General features: G+C 44.2%; 2 protein-coding genes and 1 pseudogene across 2 annotated transcripts; 2 read left to right on the top strand and 1 right to left on the bottom strand.

Annotated features, from left to right (window-relative positions):
- The first annotated feature begins 1,272 nt into the window (after window positions 1–1,272).
- On the top strand, window positions 1,273–3,953 carry RIBC1 (RIB43A domain with coiled-coils 1). Its single transcript, XM_037010759.2, is given in 3 exon segments — window positions 1,273–1,389; window positions 2,692–2,773; window positions 2,956–3,953. Coding segments are annotated over 3 exon segments (714 nt in total). The 3' UTR covers window positions 3,471–3,953.
- Window positions 3,954–20,979: 17,026 nt separating this feature from the next.
- On the top strand, window positions 20,980–23,186 carry LOC140847347 (RIB43A-like with coiled-coils protein 1; annotated as a pseudogene).
- A 308-nt stretch (window positions 23,187–23,494) lies between these two features.
- HSD17B10 (hydroxysteroid 17-beta dehydrogenase 10) lies at window positions 23,495–25,921 on the bottom strand. The gene is made up of 6 exons (XM_017654137.3): window positions 25,777–25,921; window positions 25,248–25,412; window positions 24,466–24,630; window positions 24,211–24,339; window positions 24,021–24,129; window positions 23,495–23,822 (listed from the first exon to the last, which is right to left on the bottom strand). Exons 1-6 carry the CDS (start codon window positions 25,801–25,803, stop codon window positions 23,632–23,634), a joined length of 786 nt encoding a protein of 261 aa, XP_017509626.1. The 5' UTR covers window positions 25,804–25,921; the 3' UTR covers window positions 23,495–23,631.
- Window positions 25,922–26,171: the final 250 nt, after the last annotated feature.

The raw sequence follows: 26,171 nt of genomic DNA on the forward strand, positions 1-26,171 counted from the left end.
CAAACTCAACACTTTCAAAACTCATCTGATCCTTCCTCCACCCCATACTGTTCTCCCCACAGAAACTGTTTAGTTGATAGCAAATTAATCCCTCTGATATCCCCATCGCAAATCCTTGAAGTCATTCTTGACACTGCTCTCACACCACACATCTAATCCATCAGGATTTCCTGTCAGCTCTGCCTTCAAAATATATCCAGAATCTGACCACTTCTCACTACTTCTGCTGCTATTAACCCAGTGTGAGTCACCATCATCCCCTGCCTGGATGACTGCAATAGGCTCCTTTCTGCTCTCCCTACTTCTAGGAGGGAGACTGGCTTCTGCTCCCCCAAATCTATTCTTAATACAGCAGCCAGAGTGATATTTAAAAATCAAGAGGCAGAATGTCACTCTCACTGTTCAAAACCTTCCAGTAGCTGCCCATTTCTCTCAGAGTAAAAGCCAGAGCATTTTACAATGGTCTGCAAAGTCCTATATGCTCTCCCTGCACCCGACCCCATAATCTCTCTAATGTTATTTCCTACCTACCTCTCCTTCACTCACTCGCCTCCCTAGTGTTCCTAGAATGCATGCCCCTTGTGTCCACCTTAAAGCCTTTGACTTGTTCCCCCTGTTTGGAGTGCTGTCCTTCTAGATACCTGCACTGGTGTCTCCCACATCTTCAAGTGTTTGCTCAAATATTACCTTCTCGGTTATGCCTTCCCTAACTTCCGTATTTAAAATTGCAACACTTCCCCTTGGCATTTCCATAGCACTCAACATCTTCTTAGAAACTTACTGAAATAGGGAAAACTGCATAGAGCATAATTGGAAAGGGAATGTTGTGAGACTTGGATGAGTAAGCAGGGGTCACATCATGAAGACCTTTACAAATCTGGCAAAGGAGATGGACCTGTATCTTGTGAACACTGGGGAATCATTGGCTTTAAGGCTGCTTTTAATGGTTTTAAGCTGAGATGTGCCATGGTCAGATTTGCTTTCAGAAAAATCACTCTGGTAAGCCAGTGCAGAGAAAGAAGTGGAGAGGCTAACACCAGAGAAATGGGGGCCAGTGAGACTCCTGGGAATATTGTCTGGCACCCGATTTTAAGGCCTGAATTAGGTGGTGACAGCAGAGATGGAGGACACAGGTATGAAATATATCAGGAAGTAAAATCAGTAGAAATCAATAACTGGTGAGATACTGTGGGGAGAAAGGGACGGGTGTGGGAGTGGGGTCAAAAATGATGGTCAGCACTCATCAGCCATTCCACCTCACCCTTGCTCCAGATGTAAAAGGTAGATCTGTCACCAGATCCTAAGGAGTTGGCAGCCGTTGAGGCTGGAAGAAATCGAGAAAAGGAGCTACAGAGCCCATTCTTTGATGTACGGACCCGAGTCATGGGGGTAAGTGGGCAGCAGAGACATTCTCAGGACCAGGGGCATTCACTGTTGCTGGTAAACAACCTAGCAGTGCCTGTTACAGCCCATCCCTGATACGAGCAGGTCCTAGGGCTGTAAAGGAAGGAGAGGGGGAGAAAGCACCCACCCCCAGGAATAGGAAGGGGGATGGGGGTGTAGGGGAGAAGGAGCTGGTGATAGCTGACTCTCCTCCAATCAACTCTGGGCCAGGTGGCCTGGTTCTCAAGAGACAAGCAATATGGAGCCAAAAGAAGTCTAAAGAATATTTGTTATTGCATATGCCTAAACTCTGGAAGGCTGCATAAGAAACTGTTAACCCAGCTGAGGGACAGAGATGGGAGGGACAGTTACTCTTCACTAACCTATTCCCTTTTGCATCATTTTGAAGTGTTTCAAATTAATTATAATCAAAATAAAGAGAAAATATTGATAGTTTGAGAAAACAGATTGCTGGGTGGGTGGATAGAGGGGGGAATGCAGCATGGTGTTCTGGAAGAGATACCCTACCTATGCTCACGGACCAGGTCTGCTGTTTACTAGACAGGTGGCTTCAGATGAGTCACTTCTCTGAGTTCCAAGCTCCTCCTCGATAAAATGAGGCTAAATAAAGGAAGTGTTGAGGCTAATACTACCATATGGTGGTGGCTCTGGAAACCAGATCACAGTGCCTGACAAGTAAATAGCTGGCTGAGGGATGAGTGGTGTGATTGAAATCCAGTTGGCAAGCATTTCCTCAAGGCTGGCTCTGTGCCAAGCCCTGGGTTGAGCAATAGGGATACAAGGCAGACGAAGGCCCAGTCTCTGCCCTTAAAGGACTCAGTCTGGTGGAGGAGACAACTGATGTATGCAAACTTCAATATAATGTGGACAGTAGATCCTAGATTCTATGGAAGTAGCACATGTATAAGGGGTCAGGAAGGTGAAACCTGAGCTAGTCTTGAAGGATAACTAAGAGTTCGGGTAAAAAGGGGAGGAAAGAGTGTTCCAAGTACAGGGAGCAGCTGGAGCAAAGACTGCCCACTTGGAACAACCTAACATGCAGGGAACTATAAGCACAGATCTCCTGAGCGTGGGACAAGGCGAGAGGGTACTGAGAAGGAGGCAGAGGCTAGACCATTGAGAGGCTTATAGACCATGCTCAGATGATGGAATGTTATCCAGTATAACATTCTATAGGGGATCTATAGGAGGATTTTGAAGCATATAAATTCTGAGCCTTTTGTGTTAGAGCATTCAAGGCCTGCTGCTGGGCCTCTCTCCTGATTGAGCTAATTTCTTTGGTATCAGGTGGGTGTTGAAGCCCTGAACAGCCAAGTGGAAGAGCGAAAGCTTCGGGAGGCAACAGAGTGGAGCAAGGAGGCAGGTTATGGTAAAAGCTGAAGGCCAGAGGCCAGCCAAGATGGGTAACATAAGGGCAGTTCTGCCTTGGAGTGGAGTCTAATGCCTGGGGTGTACGGGACTAACCAGATGGGCCTTGGGAGTACAGGCCATGTTGAGTGGGCTCTATCCCTCCCTTGGGGCCTTCTCCATGTCCCTGCCCACCACCCCGAGGTACCAACCAGGCACAGTATGATCTGGTAGCCCAGATGCTAGAAAAGGAACAGGCAGAATGGACATGTCGACTGGCCAAAAAACTCCAGGAGTTTTGAGAGCAGAAGCAGCAGCTGAAGAACGGGCATGAATTTGACCTTTGGGATTCAAACAGACTCTGAAAGGAGTTCCCAGCCCGTTTTGGTAACAACAATCCCCAGTGTGGCCTGGCCAGCCTGCAGTGCTTCTCTGGGGAGGACCTGGACAGAGCCACATGCCTGAGGATGCAGCAGGAGCAGTTTAGGTACATCCTGGAGAAGCAGCTGCAGGAACAACACCAAGCCAGAGTTGATGAGAAATGTGCAGGTAAGCAGCCAGGCCCTTCAGGCTGGGTCCTGAGGTTGGGCAGGGGTTTGTGCACAGCCTGGTGCAGCACCCAGGAGACCAGAACTGTGTGGGGAGGGCCAGTTACCCAAAGGGTCAATGCTGAAAGGTTAGACCTAGCAGACCCTGATCTCTCTGACTTCCTTCAGTAACTGACAGTGTGAGCACTGGTTCCCAATCAGTCTGATACTCCATTACCTGGAGGAAGTGCAGTGAAGACAGGCCTAACAGCTCTGCCACCTGCTAGCTGGTTTGGGCAAATGAATTTTCCTCTCTGTGCTTCAGTTTTTCTCATCTTTAAAAGGGGGATAATAATCCATGCCACATAGGGCTTGTATGAGAATGAAGTGAGACACTGCTTGAAAAGCACAAGCATCATTGCTCAATAACCAGCAGCTACTATTATTACTGTGACACTATCTGTGGCCACATCCTCCCCTTGCATTACAGTAAGCCCTTCAAGGGCAAAAATCATCTCTTACCTACTCAAACTGCTCACCTTTCAAATCACCCCTGTTAGAACACCCTGTTCTAACATGTACTTGACGTAGATGTAACTAATTCTGAAAGTATTTGTGGAATGTCTGTCTTTTCCCCAAAACGTCAACTTACTGAAGATGAACTACATCTCTCATTTCCACCCCTGAATCCCAGTTGCCTAGAATAGTGCTTGCCATGCTGTGAGGAGCTCAATAAATCATGCTGAATGAACCATTGCAGACCAAAGTAAACAAGACAGATGCCCTGCCCTCCAGGAGCCCACAGAATCATGCCTTCTGGAAAATCAGTTTAGACTGAAAGAAAAAGATACATGCACAAGTCATTCATCAGCAAATATTTATGCTTTAAAACCATTAGGTACTATGATGGGTGCTGTGATAGAGGTGTATCTAGGACATGGAGGAAACATCAATATAGGAGTGGCCAGTTTTCACAAGGAAACGGAGATGGTAGTGGGTGGCACAGGTCAGCTGTCAGGAACCCACTTGGGGAAGTTGGGTACAATTTTGCCAACGTGGGAAGAGGGAACAAGAAAAGGCCATTCTGGGTAGAGGGGGCAGCAAGAGGAAGAGCACAAGGGCTGTGAATGGTCAGGGGGTTTAGGATGCATGAGCAGTTTAGTGTCAGCACAGCCCAGGGTTGAGGGCTTGGAGTAAGAGAAAACGGGCAAGAACCTTCTATACCAACTAAGGAGTTGTGAGTTTTTTAGGTAGAGGAGTAACAAGACCATTTCAATATGCAGCAAATATTAAGCTACTACTTTGTGCATGGAGCAGTGAACAAAACAAAAATCCTTGCTGTCATGGAGTTCACACTCTAATGGGGACAGACAATAAACAAGATAAAATAGTGAAATATATAAGGTGTTAAGATAATTGCTAAGGAGAAAAATAAAGCACAAAAGGAGATATGGGGACTTCTGGAGGGGGTATACAGTTGCAATTTTAAATAAGGAAAACCTTACTGAGGTAACAGTTGAATATAATTCTGAAGATGAGAGAGTGAGCAGCTCAAATATCTGAGGGAAGAGCTATCCAGGTGAAGGAAATGGCTAGTAGCAAAGGGCAAGAGGGAGTCTGGGATAGTTGAGGAATAGCAATGGGGCCAGAGGAGTTGATGTGGAGTGAGTGAGGGGAAGAGTGGTAGCAAGTGAGATCAGAGAGGTGACGGGCCAGATCAGATAGGCCTTATGGGCCATGGTGAGGACTTTGGCTTTACTGAGTGAGGTAGGAGCCACGGGAGGGTTTTGAGCACTGGAGTCACATGTTTTGTGTTTTAGACAGATAACTCAGTCAGTGTGGCAGTTGGGTTAGAGGTGTAAGAGAGACAAGGAGATGAAGTAGAAGATTATTGCAGCCAAGAGGAGGTGGTGGACAGGCAGCCATGTAGCTATATGATCCTGAAGTTCTGAGCCAGCCTGGTATTGCGGGAGAGATCTGTGGCCCCAGGGGAGGCTGTATCCAAATGAGCAGAATCTGGAGCCTGGGGAAGCAGTGAGCAAATGGTGCACTCTGTGATGACAAAGGCCAGAACTGTCTTATTAACTACTACAACCTCAGTGACTTACACAGTGTCTGGCATATGGTAGATGTTCAGTAAATGTATCTTTAGTGAATGAATGAGTAGAGGAAAAGGAGCCCATAATAAAGACTGAGGAAGGGATCGGGGAGGTAGGAAAACATGCATAAAATGAGAATAATGGGATTAAAGATGGCAGGGTGAGAGGAGAGACAGAAGCTTCCTCCTAAAACTGGATACAATTAGAAAATTTAATTGGCGCAACTAATCCGGAGAGAGCAACAGGAAAGAGAACGACATCAGACTACATACACCTGGAGAAAAGAGCAGACCTCACTGAACGGGGTAATGTACCACAGCTGTGGCTCAGTGGGACAGGAGCCCTTCCCCCAGCTCACTGGGGGAGGAAGAGAAACAGAGCAGGGAGGGAGTGGAAGGCTTGGGACTGCTGAATACCTAGCTCCAGAGACCTGCACTGGGAGCACAAACCTACATTTCATGGTGCTTTCATGAGACTTGCATGACTATCGGGTTGGAAAGTTAATACAGGCAGAGTTCCTGGGGAAACTGGGATTCTGGACACTTGTAGAAAGTAGGGATCCATATCTGCCTGCTCTGGGACAAAAACTTATACCTGTGTGACCGGCCCACTGACTCAGGCAGTGGAGACAGGCACAGCAGCTGGGAGGTGGGGAACAGCTCTATCCTCCCCCCAGGCACCCTGCGACCCCCGACATTGCTTCAGGAGCTGAGCAGCTCCACAGACTATAGCTTCTGGACACTAGAGGGTGCCATATCCAAACATGAAATGCCAAAGGAACCTTGTCCAGAGTAAAATTATTAATACAACTCCCGAGAAAGATTTAAATGATATGGACCTCGTGACTCTTCCTGAAAGGGAGTTCAAAATAAAAATCATCAACATTCTAATGGAGGTACGGAAAGACATCCAAGAACTCAGGAATGAATTCAGGTCGGAGATCCAACTGTTGAAGAGCACGATGGAGGGTATTAAAAACAGGTTGGATATAGTGGAGGAGACAATAAATGAAATAGAAACTAGAAAAGAGGAATACAAAGAAGCTGAGGCACAGAGAGAAAAAAGGATCTGTGAGAATGAAAGAATATTGAGAGAACTGTGTGACCAATCCAAGCGGAACAATATTCGCATTATAGGGATACCAGAAGAAGAAGAGAGAGAGAAAGGGTTAGAAAGTGTCTTTGAGGAGGTAGGTCCTGAAAACTTCCTCAATCTGGGGAAGGACACAGTCTCTCAGGCCATGGAGATCCACAGATCTCCCAACAAAAGGGACCCAAGGAAGACAACACCAAGACACATAGTAATTAAAATGGGAAAGATCAAGGATAAGGACAGACTGCTAAAAGCAGCCAGCGAGAGAAATAAGATCACATACAAAGGAAAGCCCACCAGGCTAACATCAGACTTCTCAGCAGAAACCTTACAGGCAAGAAGGGAGTAGCATGATGTATTTAATGCCATGAAGCAGAAGGGCCTGGAAACAAGATTACTTTATCTGGCAAGATTATCATTTAAATTTCAAGGAGGGATTAAACAATTTCCAGATAAGCAAAGCTGAGAGAATTTACCTCCCACAAACCATCTCTACAGTCTATTTTGGAGGGACTGCTATAGATGGAAGTGTTCCTAAGGTAGAATAGCTGTCACCAGAGGTAATGAAACCACAGTAAAGAAAGAAGAACAGCTAATTACGAAGCAAATGCAAAATTAAATTAACTATCCTCAAAGTCAATCAAGGGATAGACAAAAAGTACAGAATTTGATACCTAATATATAAAGAATGAAGGAGGAAGAAAAAGGAAGAGAAATGGAAAAGAACCTTTAGATTGTGTTTGTAACATCATACTAAGTGAGTTAAGTTAGACTCTTAGATAGTAAGGAAAGTAACCTGGAAACTTTGGTAACCACGAATCTAAAGCCTGAAATGGCAATAAGTACATACCTATCGATAATCACCCTAAATGTAAATGGACTGAATGCACCAATAAAAAGATATAGAGTCACTGAATGGATTAAAAAACAAGGCCCATCTATATGCTGCTTAAAAGAGGCTCACCTTGAGCGGGTGCCTGGGACCGGCACCTGAGGACAAAAAAAAAAAAAAAAAAATCGCTTGTTTTTTCCTTTTTTTTCCTTTTTTTTTTTCTCTTTCTTTCTGTTCCCTCTCTCATTGTTGCTGCTGTTGTTTTGGTTTGGAGAGTGCTTTTTGGAAATCTTAAAGGGGCAGGACAGGTCACTTAGACCAGAAGCAGGGAATCTGGGGATCTCTGGGCACTCTAACCCCCTGGGCAGCAGGGAGCACAGAGGCCCCTTACGGAGATAAATAGTCTCCTGGCTGCTCCCCCTCCAACGGGGCTCCACCATTTTGGAGGAACAGCCCCAGCCAGGCCAAGCCCACAGCAACAGCGGAGATAAACCCCAAAGCAACTGGGCAGGAAGCAGAAGCCCTGTCTGCGCACAGCTGCCCAGCACAAGCCACTAGAGGTCGCTATTCTCCCAGGAAAAGGCTACAAACCAACAAGAAGGGAAGCTCTTCCAGCGGTCACTTGTACCAGCTCTGCAAACTATCTCTATCACCATGAAAAGGCAAAACTACAGGCAGACAAAGATCACAGAGACAACACCTGAGAAGGAGACAGACCTAACTAGTCCTCCTGAAAAAGAATTCAAAATAAAAATCATGAACATGCTGACAGAGATGCAGAAAAAAATGCAAGAGCAATGGGATGAGATGCAGAGAAAAATGCAAGAGCAGTGGGATGAAGTCCGGAAGGAGATCACAGATGTCAGGAAAGAGATCACAGAAGTGAAACAATCCCTGGAAGGATTTATAAGCAGAATGGATAAGATGCAAGAGGCCATTGAAGGAATAGAAGCCAGAGAACAGGAACGTATAGAAGCTGACATAGAGAGAGATAAAAGGATCTCCAGGAATGAAACAACACTAAGAGAAATATGTGACCAATACAAAAGGAAAAACATTCGTATTATAGGGATACCAGAAGAGGAAGAAAGAGGAAAAGGGATAGAAAGTGTCTTTGAAGAAATAATTGCTGAAAACTTCCCCAAACTGGGGGAGGAAATAATCGAACAGACCATGGAATTATACAGAACCCCCAACAGAAAGGATCCAAGGAGGACAACACCAAGACACATAATAATTAAAATGGCAAGGATCAAGGACAAGGAAAGAGTTTTAAAGGCAGCTAGAGAGAAAAAGGTCACCTATAAAGGAAAACCAATCAGGCTAACATCAGACTTCTCAACAGAAACCCTACAGGCCAGAAGAGAATGGCATGATATACTTAATGCAATGAAACAGAAGGGCCTTGAACCAAGGATACTGTATCCAGCACGACTATCATTTAAATATGATGGTGGGATCAAACAATTCCCAGACAAGCAAAAGCTGAGGGAATTTGCTTCCCACAAACCACCTCTACAGGGCATCCTACAGGGACTGCTCTAGATGGGAGCACCCCTAAAAAGAGCACAGAACAAAACACACAACATATGAAGAATGGAGGAGGAGGAATAAGAAGGGAGAGAAGAAAAGACTCTCCAGACAGTGTATATAACAGCTCAATAAGCGAGTTAAGTTAGGCAGTAAGATACTAAAGAAGCTAACCTTGAACCTTTGGTAACCACGAATCTAAAGCCTGCAATGGCAATAAGTACATATCTTTCAATAGTCACCCTAAATGTAAATGGACTTAATGCACCAATCAAAAGACATAGAGTAATAGAATGGATAAAAAAGCAAGACCCATCTATATGCTGCTTACAAGAAACTCACCTTAAATCCAAAGATAAGCATAGACTAAAAGTCAAGGGATGGAAAAACATATTTCAGGCAAACAACAGTGAGAAGAAAGCAGGGGTTGCAGTACTAATATCAGACAAAATAGACTTCAAAACAAAGAAAGTAACAAGAGATAAAGAAGGCCACTACATAATGATAAAGGGCTTAGTACAACAAGAGGATATAACCATTCTAAATATATATGCACCCAATACAGGAGCACCAGCATATGTGAAGCAAATACTAACAGAACTAAAGAGGGAAATAGACTGCAATGCATTCATTGTAGGAGACTTCAACACACCACTCACCCCAAAGGATAGATCCACCGGGCAGAAAATAAGTAAAGACACACAGGCACTGAACAACACACTAGAAAAGATGGACCTAATAGACATCTATAGAACTTTACATCCAAAAGCAACAGGATATACATTCTTCTCAAGTGCACATGGAACATTCTCCAGAATAGACCACATACTAGCTCACAAAAAGAGCCTCAGTAAATTCCACAATATTGAAATTCTACCAACCAATTTTTCAGACCACAAAGGTATGAAAGTAGAAATAAATTCTACAAAGAAAACAAAAAGGCTCACAAACACATGGAGGCTTAACAACATGCTACTAAATAATCAATGGATCAATGAACAAATCAAAATAGAGATCAAGGAATATATAGAAACAAATGACAACAACAACACTAAGCCCCAACTTCTGTGGGATGCAGCGAAAGCAGTCTTAAGAGGAAAGTATATAGCAATCCAGGCACACTTGAAGAAGGAAGAACAATCCCAAATGAATAGTCTAACATCACAATTATTAAAACTGGAAAAAGAAGAACAAATGAGGCCTAAAGTCAGCAGAAGGAGGGACATAATAAAGATCAGAGAAGAAATAAACAAAATTGAGAAGAATAAAACAATAGCAAAAATCAACGAAACCAAGAGCTGGTTCTTTGAGAAAATAAACAAAATAGATAAGCCTCTAGCCCAACTTATTAAGAGAAAAAGAGAGTCAACACAAATCAACATAATCAGAAATGAGAATGGAAAAATCACGACAGACTCCACAGAATTACAAAGAATTATTAAAGACTACTATGAAAACCTATATGCCAACAAGCTGGAAAACCTAGAAGAAATGGACAACTTCCTAGAAAAATACAACCTCCCAAGACTGACCAAGGAAGAAACACAAAAGTTAAACAAACCAATTACAAGCAAAGAAATTGAAACAGTAATCAAAAAACTACCCAAGAACAAAACCCCGGGGCCGGACGGATTTACCTCGGAATTTTATCAGACACACAGAGAAGACATAATACCCATTCTCCTTAAAGTGTTCCACAAAATAGAAGAAGAGGGAATACTCCCAAACTCATTCTATGAAGCCAACATCACCGTAATACCAAAACCAGGAAAAGACCCCACCAAAAAAGAAAATTACAGACCAATATCCCTGATGAATGTAGATGCAAAAATACTCAATAAAATATTAGCAAACAGAATTCAACAGTATATCAAAAGGATCATACACCATGACCAAGTGGGGTTCATCCCAGGGATGCAAGGATGGTACAACATTTGAAAATCCATCAACATCATCCACCACATCAACAAAAAGAAAGACAAAAACCACATGATCATCTCCATAGATGCTGAAAAAGCATTTGACAAAATTCAACATCCATTCATGATAAAAACTCTCAGCAAAATGGGAATAGAGGGCAAGTACCTCAACATAATAAAGGCCATATATGATAAACCCACAGCCAGCATTATACTGAACAGCAAGAAGCTGAAAGCATTTCCACTGAGATCGGGAACCAGACAGGGATGCCCACTCTCCCCACTGATATTTAACATAGTACTGGAGGTCCCAGCCATGGCAATCAGACAAAACAAAGAAATACAAGGAATCCAGATTGGTAAAGAAGAAGTTAAACTGTCACTATTTGCAGATGATATGATACTGTACATAAAAAACCCTAAAGACTCCACTCCAAAACTACTAGAACTGATATCGGAATACAGCAAAGTTGCAGGATACAAAATCAACACACAGAAATCTGTAGCTTTCCTATACACTAACAACGAATAAATAGAAAGAGAAATCAGGAAAACAATTCCATTCACCATTGCATCAAAAAGAATAAAATACCTAGGAATAAACCTAACCAAGGAAGTGAAAGACTTATACTCTGAAAACTACAAGTCACTCTTAAGAGAAATTAAAGGGGACACTAATAAATGGAAACTCATCCCATGCTCATGGCTAGGAAGAATTAATATCGTCAAAATGGCCATCCTGCCGAAAGCAATATACAAATTTGATGCAATCCCTCTCAAATTACCAGCAACATTCTTCAATGAATTGGAACAAATAATTCAAAAATTCATATGGAAACACCAAAGACCCCGAATAGCCAAAGCAATCCTGAAACAGAAGAATAAAGTAGGGGGGATCTCACTCCCCAACTTCAAGCTCTACTACAAAGCCATAGTAATCAAGACAATTTGGTACTGGCACAAGAACAGAGCCACAGTCCAGTGGAACAGATTAGAGACCCCAGAAATTAACCCAAACATATATGGTCAATTAATATTTGATAAAGGAGCCATGGACATACAATGGCAAAATGACAGTCTCTTCAACAGATGGTGCTGGCAAAACTGGACAGCTACATGTAGGAGAATGAAACTGGACCATTGTCTAACCCCATATACAAAGGTAAACTCAAAATGGATCAAAGACCTGAATGTAAGTCACGAAACCATTAAACTCTTGGAAAAAAACATAGGCAAAAACCTCTTAGACATAAACATGAGTGATCTCTTCTTGAACATATCTCCCCGGGCAAGGAAAACAACAGCAAAAATGAGCAAGTGGGACTACATTAAGCTGAAAAGCTTCTGTACAGCGAATGACACCATCAATAGAACAAAAAGGAACCCTACAGTATGGGAGAATATATTTGAAAATGACAGATCTGATAAAGGCTTGACGTCCAGAATATATAAAGAGCTCACACGCCTCAACAAACAAAAAACAAATAACCCAATTAAAAAATGGGCAGAGGAACTGAACAGACAGTTCTCCAAAAAAGAAATACAGATGGCCAAGAGACACATGAAAAGATGCTCCACATCGCTAATTATCAGAGAAATGCAAATTAAAACTACAATGAGGTATCACCTCACACCAGTAAGGATAGCTGCCATCCAAAAGACAAACAACAACAAATGTTGGCGAGGCTGTGGAGAAAGGGGAACCCTCCTACACTGCTGGTGGGAATGTAAATTAGTTCAACCATTGTGAAAAGCAGTATGGAGGTGCATCAAAATGCTCAAAACAGACCTACCATTTGACCCAGGAATTCCACTCCTAGGAATTTACCCTAAGAACGCAGCAATCAAGTTTGAAAAAGACAGATGCACTCCTATGTTTATCGCAGCACTATTTACAATAGCCAAGAATTGGAAGCAACCTAAATGTCCATCTGTAGATGAATGGATAAAGAAGATGTGGTACATATACACAATGGAATACTACTCAGCCATAAGAAGTGGAAAAATCCAACCATTTGCAGCAACATGGATGGAGCTGGAGAGTATTATGCTCAGTGAAATAAGCCAAGCGGAGAAAGAGAAATACCAAATGATTTCACTCATCTGAGGAGTATAGGAACAAAGGAAAAACTGAAGGAACAAAACAGCAGCAGAATTACAGAACCCAAAAATGGACTAAAGGTACCAAAGGGAAAGGAACTGGGGAGGATGGGTGGGCAGGGAGGGATAGGGGGGGGGAAGAAGAAGGGGGGTATTAAGATTAGCATGCATGGGGGGGAGGGAGAAAGGGGAGGGTGGGCTGCACAACACAGAGAGGACAAGTAGTGACTCTACCACATTTTGCTAAGCTGATGGACAGTAACCGTAATGTGGTTGTTAGGGGGGACCTGATATAGGGGAGAGCATAGTAAACATAGTATTCTGCAGGTAAGTGTAGATTAAAAATTTAAAAAAAAAAAGAAAGAAAGAAAGAAAAGGGGGATTACTCCTTAACAGGATAAAACTATTGGTAAATCAAAGATCAATGCATGCTTTAAATATCCTTAATGTTGATCACTTAAAGGGTGTCAGATGATCAGCTATGGAGGTACTCTTTTCTGATAATATTCCTTTCTCTTAATTAAAAAAAAAAAAAAAAGCAGTTACTGTGTGCTGACCTCCAATGAGTTCTGCACAGTGGTATAGAGGGCATGTCAAAGTGTGGGCAAAGGGTCTGTTTGTTTCTACGCAGAAGATCAAGGCCTAGCTTGGATACCCAGAAAATGAACTAAGATACGATATGAGGAGGAGCTTCCGGCATCAGCACTCTCTGGAGGACTCGTGCCGGGGGATGATCATCAAAAAGCCTCCACAGGGATCCGGACGATGCTGCGGTTGTGGCTGCATCCAGCCCACCGTCTCCTGGACTTGCCATAAGAAGGAGGAGGGAGATGTCTAGGCTGGCATGTGCATACAGTGAGACAACGAATTTGACTGGATCTGTACTGTTGGAACTCAACCAGGAGTTGGGAGGGGTGCAAGTTGTAGCACCCCAAAATCTCATGACTATAGACTATCTATGGTTAAAAGAACATATGGGATGTGAACAGATCCCAGAAATTGGCTGCTTTAATTTGTCTGATGGTTCAAGTACAGTTGGAAAATATCCATCATATCATAGATAAATTTTCACAAATGCCTAGGGTGCCTAAATGGTTTTCTTGGCTTCACTGGAGATGGCTGGTAATTATAGATTTGCTTTGTTTATGTCACCGTATTCCTATTATGTTAATATGTGTGTGCAAATTAGTTAGTAGTTTAAAACCTATACATACTTAAGGTACTATACAAGAAGATATGTCAAAGAAATAATCAATCCTCCCAAGTTTCCTTCATATGCTACATCTATAGCTTTTCTTCTTCCTTCCTAATTACAAACCTTAAATAGAATTCGTGCCTCATATCGAATTTACCGAGTATCATAATTCCTCCAGGTGGTAAAGATACCTCGAGACAAGTGCTGGGCATAGAAGCCACAGGGCATAAATCTGCAAAGAAGTAAAAAGCTAACCTTTGCAAACAATATGGCTTCTCTCTCACTTACCAACTTTACATTTCCCTGTATGGCCCCGGAAGATGACTGGTTAGCCAGAGACGGGTAAGATTCCTCAAGGGAGGAACAACCTAAGACAGGCACAGTCGCAGGGGGGCCATCAGGTGAGAATTTGGGGATCAACAGAGGTGAGGCTCAGAACCTCACCCCCCCTGCTTTGAGAGAAATCTTCTGCATCCGTGGATGTCTTGCTGCCCTTGTCTAGCCTGGATTAATACTTAGTCCATAGGCACACACCTGATCATCTGATCATCTACATTTGCCTTCTTACAGCACTAAACTATGTTTTCTACCTTTATCTTGCATCTACCTACCACTTCAGCATTTTATTAAAAATAAAAATAATAATAATAATAGGAGAAATGTGGGATCAACATATAAATCAAGTACAAAAATCAAATGAATATTCATATTTGACCTGATGGTTTATAGGTCATATTGCATGATCAAAACCGAAAGTTTCTGTGATGAATGCCCTTGTACTGTTCACCATGTAAGAATTTATTCACTCTGTAAGAATTCGTTCACCATGTAAGAACTTGTTCGTTATGCTTCAGAAGATTGGAGACTGACGAGAATTAGGCTTGAGATGGATTAATGATTGTACATTGAGCATTGACCCCCCTATACTGAATTTTATTGTTGTTAACAACCATTTGATCAATAAATATGAGAGATGCCCTCTCAAAAAAAAAAAAAAAAAAAAAGAGGCTCACCTTAAACCCAAAGATATGCACACTCTAAAAGTCAAGGGATGGAAAACGATATTTCATGGAAACAATAGGGAGAAAAAAGCAGGTGTTGCAGTACTAGTATCAGACAAAATAGACTTCAAAACAAAGAAAGTAACAAGAGATAAAGAAGGACATTACATAATGATAAAGGGCACAGTCCAACAAGAGGATATAACCATTATAAATATATATGCACCCAAAAGTGGAGCACCAGCATATGTGAAACTAATACTAACAGAACTAAAGGAGGAAATAGAATGCAATGCATTCATTTTAGGAGACTTCAACACACCATTCATTCCAAGGGACAGATCCACAAGACAGAAAATAAGTAAGGACACAGAGGCACTGAACAACACAATAGAACAGATGGACCTAATAGATATCTATAGAACTCTACACCCAAAAGCAACACGATAAACATTCTTCTCAAGTGCACATGGAAGATTCTCCAGAATAGACCACATACCAGGCCACAAAAAGAGCCTCAGTAAATTCAAAAACATTGAAATTCTACCAACCAACTTTTCAGACCACAAAGGTATAAAACTAGAAATAAATTATACAAAGAAAGCAAAAAGGCTCACAAACACATGGAGGCTTAAGAACACGCTCCTAAATAGTCAATGGATCAACAACCAAATTAAAATGGAGATCCAGCAATATATGGAAAGAAATGACAACAACACAAAGCCTCAACTTCTGTGGGATGCAGTGAAAGCAGTCTTAAGAGGAAAGTATATAGCAATCCAGGCATATTTATACAATGAAGAACAATCCCAAATGAATAGTCTAACATCACAATTATCAAAATTGGAGAAAGAAGAACAAATGAGGCCTAAAGTCAGCAGAAGGAGGGACATAATAAAGGTCAGAGAATAAATAAATAAAATTGAGAAGAATAAAACAATAGAAAAATCAATGAAACCAAGAGCTGGTTCTTTGAGAAAATAAACAAAATAGATAAGCCTCTAGGCAGAGTTATTAAGAGAAAAAGAGAATCAACACACATCAACAGAATCAGAAACGAGAAAGGAAACATCACGACAGACCCCACAGAAATACAAAGAATTAATAGAGACTACTGTGAAAACCCATATGCTAAGAAGCTGGAAAACCTAGAAGAAATGGACAACTTCCTAGTAAAATACAACCTTCCAAGACTGACCAAGGAAGAAACACAAATATCTAAACAAACCAATTACCAGCAAAGAAATTGAAGTAGTAATAAAAAAAACTACCCAAGAACAAAACCCCTGGGCCAGATGGATTTACCTCAGAATTTTATCAGACATACAGAGAAGTTATAATTCCCATTCTCCTTAAAGTTTTCCAAAAAGTAGAAGAGGAGAGAATACTCCCAAATTCATTCTATGAAGCCAACATCACCCTAATACCAAAACCAGGCAAAGACCCCACCAAAAAAGAAAACTATAGACCAATATCCCTGATGAATGTAGATGCAAAAATACTCAACAAAATATTAGCAAACCGAATTCAAAAATACATCAAAAGGATCATACACCATGACCAATGGGATTCATCCCAGGGATGCAAGGATGATACAATATTCGAAAATCCATCAACATCATCCACCACATAAACAAAAAGAAAGACAAAAACCACATGATCATCTCCATAGATGCTGAAAAAGCATTCAACAAAATTCAACATCCATTCATGATAAGAACTCTCAACAAAATGCATATAGAGGGCAGGTACCTCAACATAATAAAGGCCATATCTGATAAACCCACAGTCAACATCACACTGAACAGCGAAAAGCTGAAAGCTTGTCCTCTGAGATCGGGAACAAGACAGGGATGCCCACTCTCCCCACTGTTATTCAACATAGTACTGGAGATCCTAGCCACAGCAATTAGACAAAACAAAGAAATACAAGGAATCCAGATTGGTAAAGAAGAAGTCAAACTGTCACTATTTGCAGATGACATGATATTGTACATAAAAACCCTAAAGACTCCACTCCAAAACTACTAGAACTGATATCGGAATACAGCAAGGTTGCAGGATACAAAATTAACACACAGAAATCTGTGGCTTTCCTATACACTAACAATGAACTAATAGAAAGAGAAACCAGGAAAGCAGTTCCATTCACAATTGCATCAAAAAGAATAAAACACTTCGGAATAAACCTTACCAAGGAAGTGAAAGACCTATACCCTGAAAACTATAAGATACTCTTAAGAGAAATTAAAGAGAACACTAACAAATGGAAACTCATCCCATGCTCTTGGCTAGGAAGAAATAATATCGTCAAAATGGCCATCCTGCCCAAAGCAATATACAGATTTGATGCAATCCCTATCAAATTACCAACAACATTCTTCAACGAACTAGAACAAATAGTTCAAAAATTCATATGGAATCACCAAAGACCCCGAATAACCAAAGCAATCCTGAGAAGGAAGAATAAAGTTGGGGGGATCTCGCTCCCTAGCTTCAAGCTCTACTACAAAGCCACAGTAATCAAGACAGTTTGGTACTGGCACAAGAACAGAGTCACAGACCAGTGGAACAGAATAGAGACTCCAGACATTAACCCAAATATTTATGGTCACTTAATATATGATAAAGGAGCCATGGATATACAATGGGGAAATGACAGTCTCTTCAACAGGTGGTGCTGGCAAAAGTGGACAGCTACATGTAAAAGAATGGAACTGGGTCACTGTCTCACCCCATACACAAAGGTAAATTTGAAATGGTCAAAGACCTGAATGTATGTCATGAAACCATAAAACTCTTAGAAAAAAACACAGGCAAAAATTTCTTGGACATAAACATGAGCGACTTCTTCATGAACATATCTCCCCAGGCAAGGGAAACAACAGCAAAAATGAACAAGTGGGACTATATCACGCTGAAATGCTTCTGTACAGCAAAGGACACCATCAATAGAACATGGTGGAGTACCATCTGTACAGCAAAGGACACCATCAATAGAACATCAATAGAGTATGGGAGAGTATATTCATAAATGACAGATCTGATAAAGGGTTGACATCCAAAATATATAAGGAGCTCACACACCTCAACAAACAAAAAGCAAATAATCCAATTAAAAAATGGGCAGAGGAGCTGAATAGACAGTTCTCCAAAGAAGAAATTCAGATGGCTAACAGACACATGAGAAGATGCTCCACATTGCTTGTCATCAGAGAAATGCAAATTAAAACCGCAATGAGATAACATCTCACACCAGTAAGGATCGCCACCATCCAACAGACAAACAACAAATGTTGGCGAGGATGTGGAGAAAGGGGGACCCTCCTACACTGCTGGTGGGAATGCAAATTCATTCCACCATTGTGGAAAGCAGTATGAGGTTCCTCAAAAAGCTCAAAATAGAAATACCATTTGACCCAGGAATTCCACTTCTAGGAATTTACCCTAAGAATGCAGCACTCCAGTTTGAAAAAGACAGGTGCACCCCTATGTTTATCGTAGCACTATTTACAATAGCCAAGAAATGGAAGCAACCTAAATGTCCATCAGTAGATGAATGGATAAAGGAGAAGTGGTACATATACACAATGGAATATTACTCAGCCATAAGAAAAAAACAGATTCTACCATTTGCAACAACATGGATGGAGCTGGAGGGTATTATGCTCAGTGAAATAAGCCAAGTGGAGAAAGACAAGTACCAAATGATTTCATTCATATGTGGAGTATAAGAACAAACAAAAACTGAAGGAACAAAACAGCAGCAGAATCATAGAACCGAAGAATGGACTAATGGTTACCAAAGGGAAAGGGACTGGGCAGGAGGCATGGGAAGGGAGGGATAAGGGCAGGAAAAAAGAAAGGGGGCCTTACAATTAGCATGTATAATGTGGTGGGTCACGGAAAGGGCTGTGCAACACAGAGAAGACAAGTAGTGAGTCTGCAGCATCTTACTACACTGATGGACAGTGACTGTAATGGGGTTTGTGGGGGGGGACTTGGTGAAGGGGGGAGTCTAGTAAACACGTTATTCATGTAATTGTAGATTAATGACAATAAAATGAATAAAAAATAAGAATAATGGCAATGGCTAACCTTTATTGATCACTTACTGTCTACCAGACACTGAGTTTTCTATGATATATTATCTCATTTAATCTTTGGAACAACTCCATGAGGCAAGTACTGAAGTCCTCGTATCACACCAATTTTCAGCAGAGGAACATGAAGAACAGAGATGTTACAGAACTTGTTCAAAGTCATACAGCTAGTCGGTGATGAAAGTGGGAAGTGAACTCAGGCAGGTTGGCTCCCAGAACCTGTGCTCTTGACCACTGTGCCCTGCTGGACTGCTCTCTGTCACCATGGGAAAGTGGGTACTCAGAGGCCATGGGAGGCATTTCAGAGAGGGAGTCATCAATAATGTCAAACACCCTGGAGAAGTCCAGATAGGAACAGAAACCTGTCTATTGGACTTGGAAATGAGGAGTATTTGATTTTTGTCATAGTACTAGCAGTGGCATGGTGGGGCCAGCTGCCCAGTGGCAGCAGGCAGATGTACAAGAAGGCAGAGCAAGGCAACAGAGACAGCAGAACACTGAAGGAGTGTCTATGTGGTGTAACAGAAGGCACATGGGCTGATTCCTCAAGAGACCTAGATTGAAATCCCAATCTACTACTTGCCTGTTGTTTGACCTTGGGTATTTTACTTCCCCTCTGGACCTTTCAGTGTCCCCATCTGAAAAATAGGGCTGATCCTTTCCTTTCTTTAGGAAAAGAGACGAGTGAAATGAAACAACGCACCCCTACCATGTCTTCCCTGCTGCCTTCCAGTCTCTGAAGTCCATGTCCCTGTGCCTCTGTAAAGCCAAGCTTTCAACTTTTGCTCTGGACCCTTCTCCCTGCCCCACCCCAGGCTGTGCTCCCTCAGGTCTCCCTTTCTCTGTGTTCCCAACATTTCCCCTTCCACTGGCCCCTTCTGTGCAGGCTGTAAACATGCTTACGTCTAACCCATCTTAAAAAAAAACAAAAGCCTCCCTCCACCCTGTGATCCCACTAGATGCTGTGAGCTGGCTGTTTTTCTTTACAGTCATACTTTTGGAAACACCTGCTTCCACTTGATGTCTTTTCTCCCTAACTTTCCAGACACACCTCAACCTCCTGAGATCTCATTTCTCCCTACACAACTTCATTGACATTGCTCTACTAAAATTACCGATTCACTTTGTGACATCAGGTACAAGAGGCTCTTTTTAGTCTTTTCTCCTTGACTAGACCTTTCTTGCTACACTTGACTCTGATCACATCTTGCTCCTTGAACTTCTGTCTTCCTTGGCTTCTGTGACAGCACATTTTGCTCAAAGCTCTTTGACCATTCCTTCTCCATCTGCCTTTTGTGGGCTCCTCTTCCTTCTACTCCTTCCTTGTTGAGACTTTATTCCTGGCACACTGCTCTCCCTACTCTGCATACTTAACTTCAGGTGCTGTCAGCCCTTACTCTGGTTTCAGCCACCATGTCACCACCTCTGTGCTGAGGACTCTCTACCTGAAGAATCAGATATCCAGATGCCCCCTAACCATCTCCAACCCAGCTTCCTAAACAGAATTCATCAGTGCCCCCTAACCTGCTCTTCATTCTGTATTTTCTACTTTCGGTGGTAGCCCATCATACACCCAGTCATTCAAACCAGGACCCTAAGAAGCATCCCTCAGTCTTTGCTGTCCCTTATTCCCTCATGCAATCCATCAAGTACTGCTGGTGTAACCACCTATACATTTCCCCTCTATCCTTTCCATCACTGTCCCACTTTAAGCCCTCCCAATTGACCTATAGCCTCCAAGCTGGCTTCTCTACCTCCATTGTCTCCCACCTGCCTGACTGTTCTTTCTACTGGCCACTAGAAGAAGCTTTCTAAAAGGCAAATCTAACCATGTCACCCCTTTGCTTAAAACCCTTCTGTGTTCCCTACCACCTTCAGGGCAAGATTCTGGCCCTTAATCTGGTCAGTAAAAAGCCCCCTAGCCACTTACATTTTATGTTCCAGCAAGAGCAGACTATTTGTAGTTTAAGATACAGACCATACTGTTTGATTTTTCCTTCACTCATTTAACAAATATTTATTGAGCACTGATGTAGGTGCTGGGACATGGTAGTGAAAAAAAAGAAGAGAAAAATCCCTATCCTCACAGAAGTTACCTTCTAGGGAGGAGAGAGACAGGCAATAGACAAAACAAGTAAAAGGTAGAGTATATTAGATGGTGACAAATGCTAGGCAAAAAAATTAATCAGGAAAGGGGGATAAGTTGGAGCAGGCACATTGCAATTTTAGATAGGAGAGACAGGGAAGGTGTCACTGAGGTGTTGACATTTGAGCAAAGACCTGAGGGAAGCAAGAGAGCACCAAGTAACATCTATGACAAATCCCTGAGGCAAGAGTGTCTGGCATGTTCTAGAAATAGCAATGAGGCCAGTGTGGCTAAATTGAAACCAAGTGTCAGTACCTTTGCTAATGCTGTGCCCACAGTCTGAAATTCCCTTTCCTCTCACTGCCTATTTGCAACATGTATTTCAAGGATCACCTCCTCCTGGAAGTCTTCCTCTCACCCACCACCCAAAGCTCTACAGTGCCCTGTATACCTCTCTTGTCATTGCCTTTACCATCTTATTATCTGTGTTTGAGCTGTCTCCCTCACCAGACAGGGAGCTGAGGACAGGATATAATTCTATAGTGTCCTCAGAACCTAACACATGGCCCTTAGACCAAGGCTCAGAGAAATGAAAGGACTTCCCCAAGGTCACAGAGCTCAGGAGCAATAGCCCTGGGTCCATTGGAGGCATCTCTCTGTTAGGCCCATGAGAAATCCTTGTTGCTGCCACTTTAGCTATCTGTAGCCCCAAAGAGTAGCTCCTTCCACATCCTTACAAATAGAACATTACTCCCTTCCCAACATATATGCACATATCCACCAAGCTTGTTGAACAAATGGCTGAGTGAACCAGGATGGGGCAGGTTAGTGCAGTGCCCTGGCCATATTTCTCTGTACAGATGTGCTCCGTGACCAGCTGCACCTAGCCATGGACATGCGGGCCACCCAGTTGGCCAAGCTGGAGGAGTCCTGTTGCATGGCCATGATGTCTGCCATGGCCAAAGCCAACAAATCCCGGGTATGGCCTGAGCCTTCCAGTGTGTCAGGCTCTCCCCAACCCTCTGAACAAAGTCCTGGAGAACCTTGGTCACATCTGTCCCCTTATAACCCCTCTTGAATCAACACAGCCCTCATCTGTCTAAGGACTCCCCCTTCACTGAACTAAGGGCCCTCTTACGCCAGAATATGCCCCTCCACAGCCTCCAGACTCAGGATGATTAGAGAACAGAATGCTGCCCTCCCTTCACAGCCTCTCAGTCCATAGGCTTCCAGAGGGCAGGGAATTTCATTATACCCCTCCCTCCACCTTAGGTCATTCAAAATACCTGTTTCTTGTCTCTCTGAGATAGAGATGGGTAGGGCCTTGTCTCCCCCTCCTCTGTGACTGAGAGTTCCCTGAGGTTGGGCACCCAAAGGCTCACATTCAGGGCCTACCCCCACCCAGGCAGCTGAACTGGCTAAGTGGCAGCATCAAGAGCATCTGAGTGAACAGGAGACCAACCACATGGAGATCCAGAAACTGGATCATGGGCAACCTCCTAACTGAGATCCCCCAGGTAACTCAACATCCTGCAGCTCCCCACCAGGTCTTGCCCTGTTACTGGAAGGGCATGAGTCCAGAGCAGCGAGCCGCCATCAGTAAAGTCCAGGAGGTACAACGCCAGGAAAAGGAAGCACAGCGCCAGGCCAAACAACACTGGATACCAAATGGAAAAACCAGGCCATAAACTTGGCCCAGGCAATAAAGGAACTGGAGGAGCAGGAGAGGGGGCTGGGCTCCTTCAACCAGCAGCTGGCTCAGGAGCAAAAAACCCAGTGAGTTCTAGGGGGTGGCAGCAGGGATGAATGCCATGGGGGAGAGAGGAGGGATGGCAAGGGCTAGGGAGAGAGGGAACACCCATCAGCTGAGGCCTCTGCACTTCTTTCACAGGCAGAATTACCTGAATTCGTTAATCTACACCAACCAACCTATAGCCCAGTATTACCTCCAGTTCTACATCCTGAGCTCAGGATGGTAATTGCTCCCTTCCCTACCAACAAGCTCACAGAGGCTGTAAGTCAAAGAGGATAATGCTACATACCCTCGGGAGGAGCTGAGCCAATACCCCCACCTTCGACCCTCGGTAATAAAATTATTCACTAAAATCAAGGCCACCTGTTGTAATAGGACACAAAGGGTGTGAGGTGCTGCCTTTCCTGCCCCACCCCTGGGCTCTGAGCATCTGATGCTGTCAGTCTTCGCCCATTGGTCTTTCTTCGCCATGTGAGTTCCCCCAGCACATAGTGCTGCCCACTCTCTGTGAGAAATAAGACTTTATTAGGCACATAGTGTGACAAGTGGGCAGTTACAAAATGGCCACTGAGCTTCCTCCCAAGGTGGAGTACAGGACTGCAGGGCAAGCAGCAGCAGGAGCTCGTGTTCTCTGCCCTCTCCATCAAGGCTGCATGCGGATGGCCCCATCCAGCCGGATGACCTCTCCATTGATGAATGGGTTCTCGATGATGGCCTGTACCAGATGAGCATACTCAGCAGGGTCACCCAGTCGACTAGGGAAGGGCACCTGGCTGGCCAGGAAGTTGCGTACTTTTTCTGGGAGGCTGGTCAGCAGTGGGGTGCCAAACAGGCCTAGATGAGACAGCCAGAGTCAGAAATCCACCCTTGCTTTCATATTTCCCCAATCCTTTCTCACCTTAGCCGGACCTGTGGTGCTTCCCTATGCCCAGAGATGATGGGCTGTTGCTGCTTAGGTGGTAGATACTTTCCTCTCTCAATGCCCATGGATCCCACTCAATCCCAGGTGTGGTAGAGAGAGGATATGTCTACCTGGAGCAATGGTCATCACCCGGATACCCATGGGAGCCAGATCCCGAGCAATGGGCAGTGTCATGCCCACTATGCCCCCCTTGGAAGCAGAGTACGCAGCTTGTCCAACCTGGAGAAGGAGTGGAGGTCATAGGTGGGAGGGCCCCAACAAGTCACCAAAGAGGCACAAGCCTTGTCCCTGCCTACACACCTGGCCCTCAAAGGCAGCCACACTGGCAGTGCTGATGATGACCCCACGTTGGCCTCCCTGGTCTGGTTCATTTCGACCCATCTCACCAGCCACCAGGCGGATCACATTAAAGGTGCCCATGAGATTCACCTGGAGACGAGTAGAGACAGGTGTGGGAACTGAGGCAGAGGCAACCTTTTGTCCCCTAAAAGCTTTGGGGGCACCCACAATCAGATATCTCTTACTCCTGCCCCTAGAGAACCTCCAAGGCCTTACATTGAGAACTTGCTGGAAATCCTCTAAGGCATGGGCCTGGTTCTTCTTTAAGTTATATGTCTTGATGGCCAGAGCAATGCCTGCACAGTTGACTGCCACATCCACACGGCCAAACTTTTCTTTTGCTAGAGTCAGAGCTGCTTGCACGTCCTTCTCCGAGGTCACCTTTTCAAAGGGAAGAGTTATTCACCTCCCAGCACACACTCACCACTAAACCTGGGGGAGGGGAAGGGAGGGCAGGTCCAGTCTTGAGTGCCAACAGAATTGTGTAATCAAGTGGCAACTTGAGAGTGGGGCAAAGATGAAAATGTTAGGTACTGTTGAGCAATGTTCAAATGTTCTTCACATCTATACCCTCTTCTGATAAACTCACACAGCTCTGGAGATTCTCAGTTGCCATGGATTAGAGCAGTTTTGAGAATTACTGATATGAAGAGAAACTAGGTTTTTCGTGCCCTACCTAATTTCATCAAGCTTTACTTTCTGTAGCTTGTTTCTTAAAAAGACTTTTGACTTTGTAAAATATAAAATTACAGGATACCCTCCAGGAGATTCTGATATGTCCAATCTCCATTGCCATTACTGTGAGTCCTGACAGGACATTCCTTACTGCAGGTGCTCCCACAGCACTTGACAAACAGCTCAGGACAAAAGGGACAAGGAGATGGATCCACCGCCCACAGAGACAGCACCCTTATGGGAGGGGATCCACCCCCATGGATTCAGATGCAGTGCCTGTGACCTCATGCGTCCCCTGGGAGAGCTGAGGAGACCCCACTTACGTCGGCTGGGGCAAAGGCACAGTTCTTCCCTAACTTCTTGGCCTGGGCCTCCCCATCTGAATTGGGCAGGTCCAGAAGCAGTGCGGCAGCTCCCTGACCCACAAGTCGCTCCGCTGTGGCCAAGCCAAGGCCCGAGGCTCCTCCAGTTATCACGGCAACCAGGCCCTGTGAAGAGGGGCATGGTCAACCCACTACACTGTGCCGCCCACCCCCACCCTATCATCTGTCCCTTCTCCAGGCATCTGCAAGGGAGGCTCCTAGTCACCCGTGAAATGTGGCCCAGATGTGCCTCCTCTCCTGACCGATGGGACCTCTGAGTGTCTCGTCTCATCCTTGGGCAGCCCATCCAGTCAACTCAGACTGTGCTGCAGACAACTGACCTTCCCGTCCCGCGCCCAACCGCCGCAATACCAGGCCTAAATAAGTGTGACCCTTTCTCCTGCACCGATCTCTTTTCCCCAGTTCCACGGCCGCACTGTCCCAGCCGGTGCAGCGGGGCAAGCAGCAGCAGGGGCGAAAACCTGGATACCTTCACGCTCCTCCACGCAGCAGCCATCTTGCCCAGGCTTCCGCACGGGCCGGGCTGTCGTGCAATAGCTGATTGGGCGAGGCGGTGTCGCGGGGCGGGGCCGGCGAGGAAGCGGTAGGCTGCGCTGGACGCTGGGGCGAATGCCAGCTGCTTGGGTCCCCTACCGAGAGGGCGGGCCCCTGGCAAGGTGCTCCCAGTTATTTTACGTGGGGGAAACAGCCCAGTAGCAGCAGCGCAATACCACCACACTCTCCGCCAGACTCTCTGGCCGGCCTTTGGGCAGGCGGCCAGCTCCGCGACTGGAGAACAAGAGTGTGTCCCTTACTCAGAAAAGCCCTCATTAAAGTATAAAATTATCAGAGAGACTCCTATATGCCAGGGTCTGCGCGGGGCCC

Source organism: Manis javanica, chromosome X (assembly GCF_040802235.1).
Source record: "Manis javanica isolate MJ-LG chromosome X, MJ_LKY, whole genome shotgun sequence".
NCBI lineage: Eukaryota > Metazoa > Chordata > Mammalia > Pholidota > Manidae > Manis > Manis javanica.

Excerpts from the sequence above, each read along its gene's own strand:
- HSD17B10 (XM_017654137.3), bottom strand. The coding sequence starts at position 25,803 with ATGGCTGCTGCGTGGAGGAGCGTGAAG. Across the intron at positions 24,631-25,247 it reads GTGCCTTTGCCCCAGCCGAC|GTGACCTCGGAGAAGGACGT; the intron begins GTAAGTGGGGTC and ends CCCTTTGAAAAG. Across the intron at positions 24,340-24,465 it reads ATTTCCAGCAAGTTCTCAAT|GTGAATCTCATGGGCACCTT; the intron begins GTAAGGCCTTGG and ends ACTCGTCTCCAG.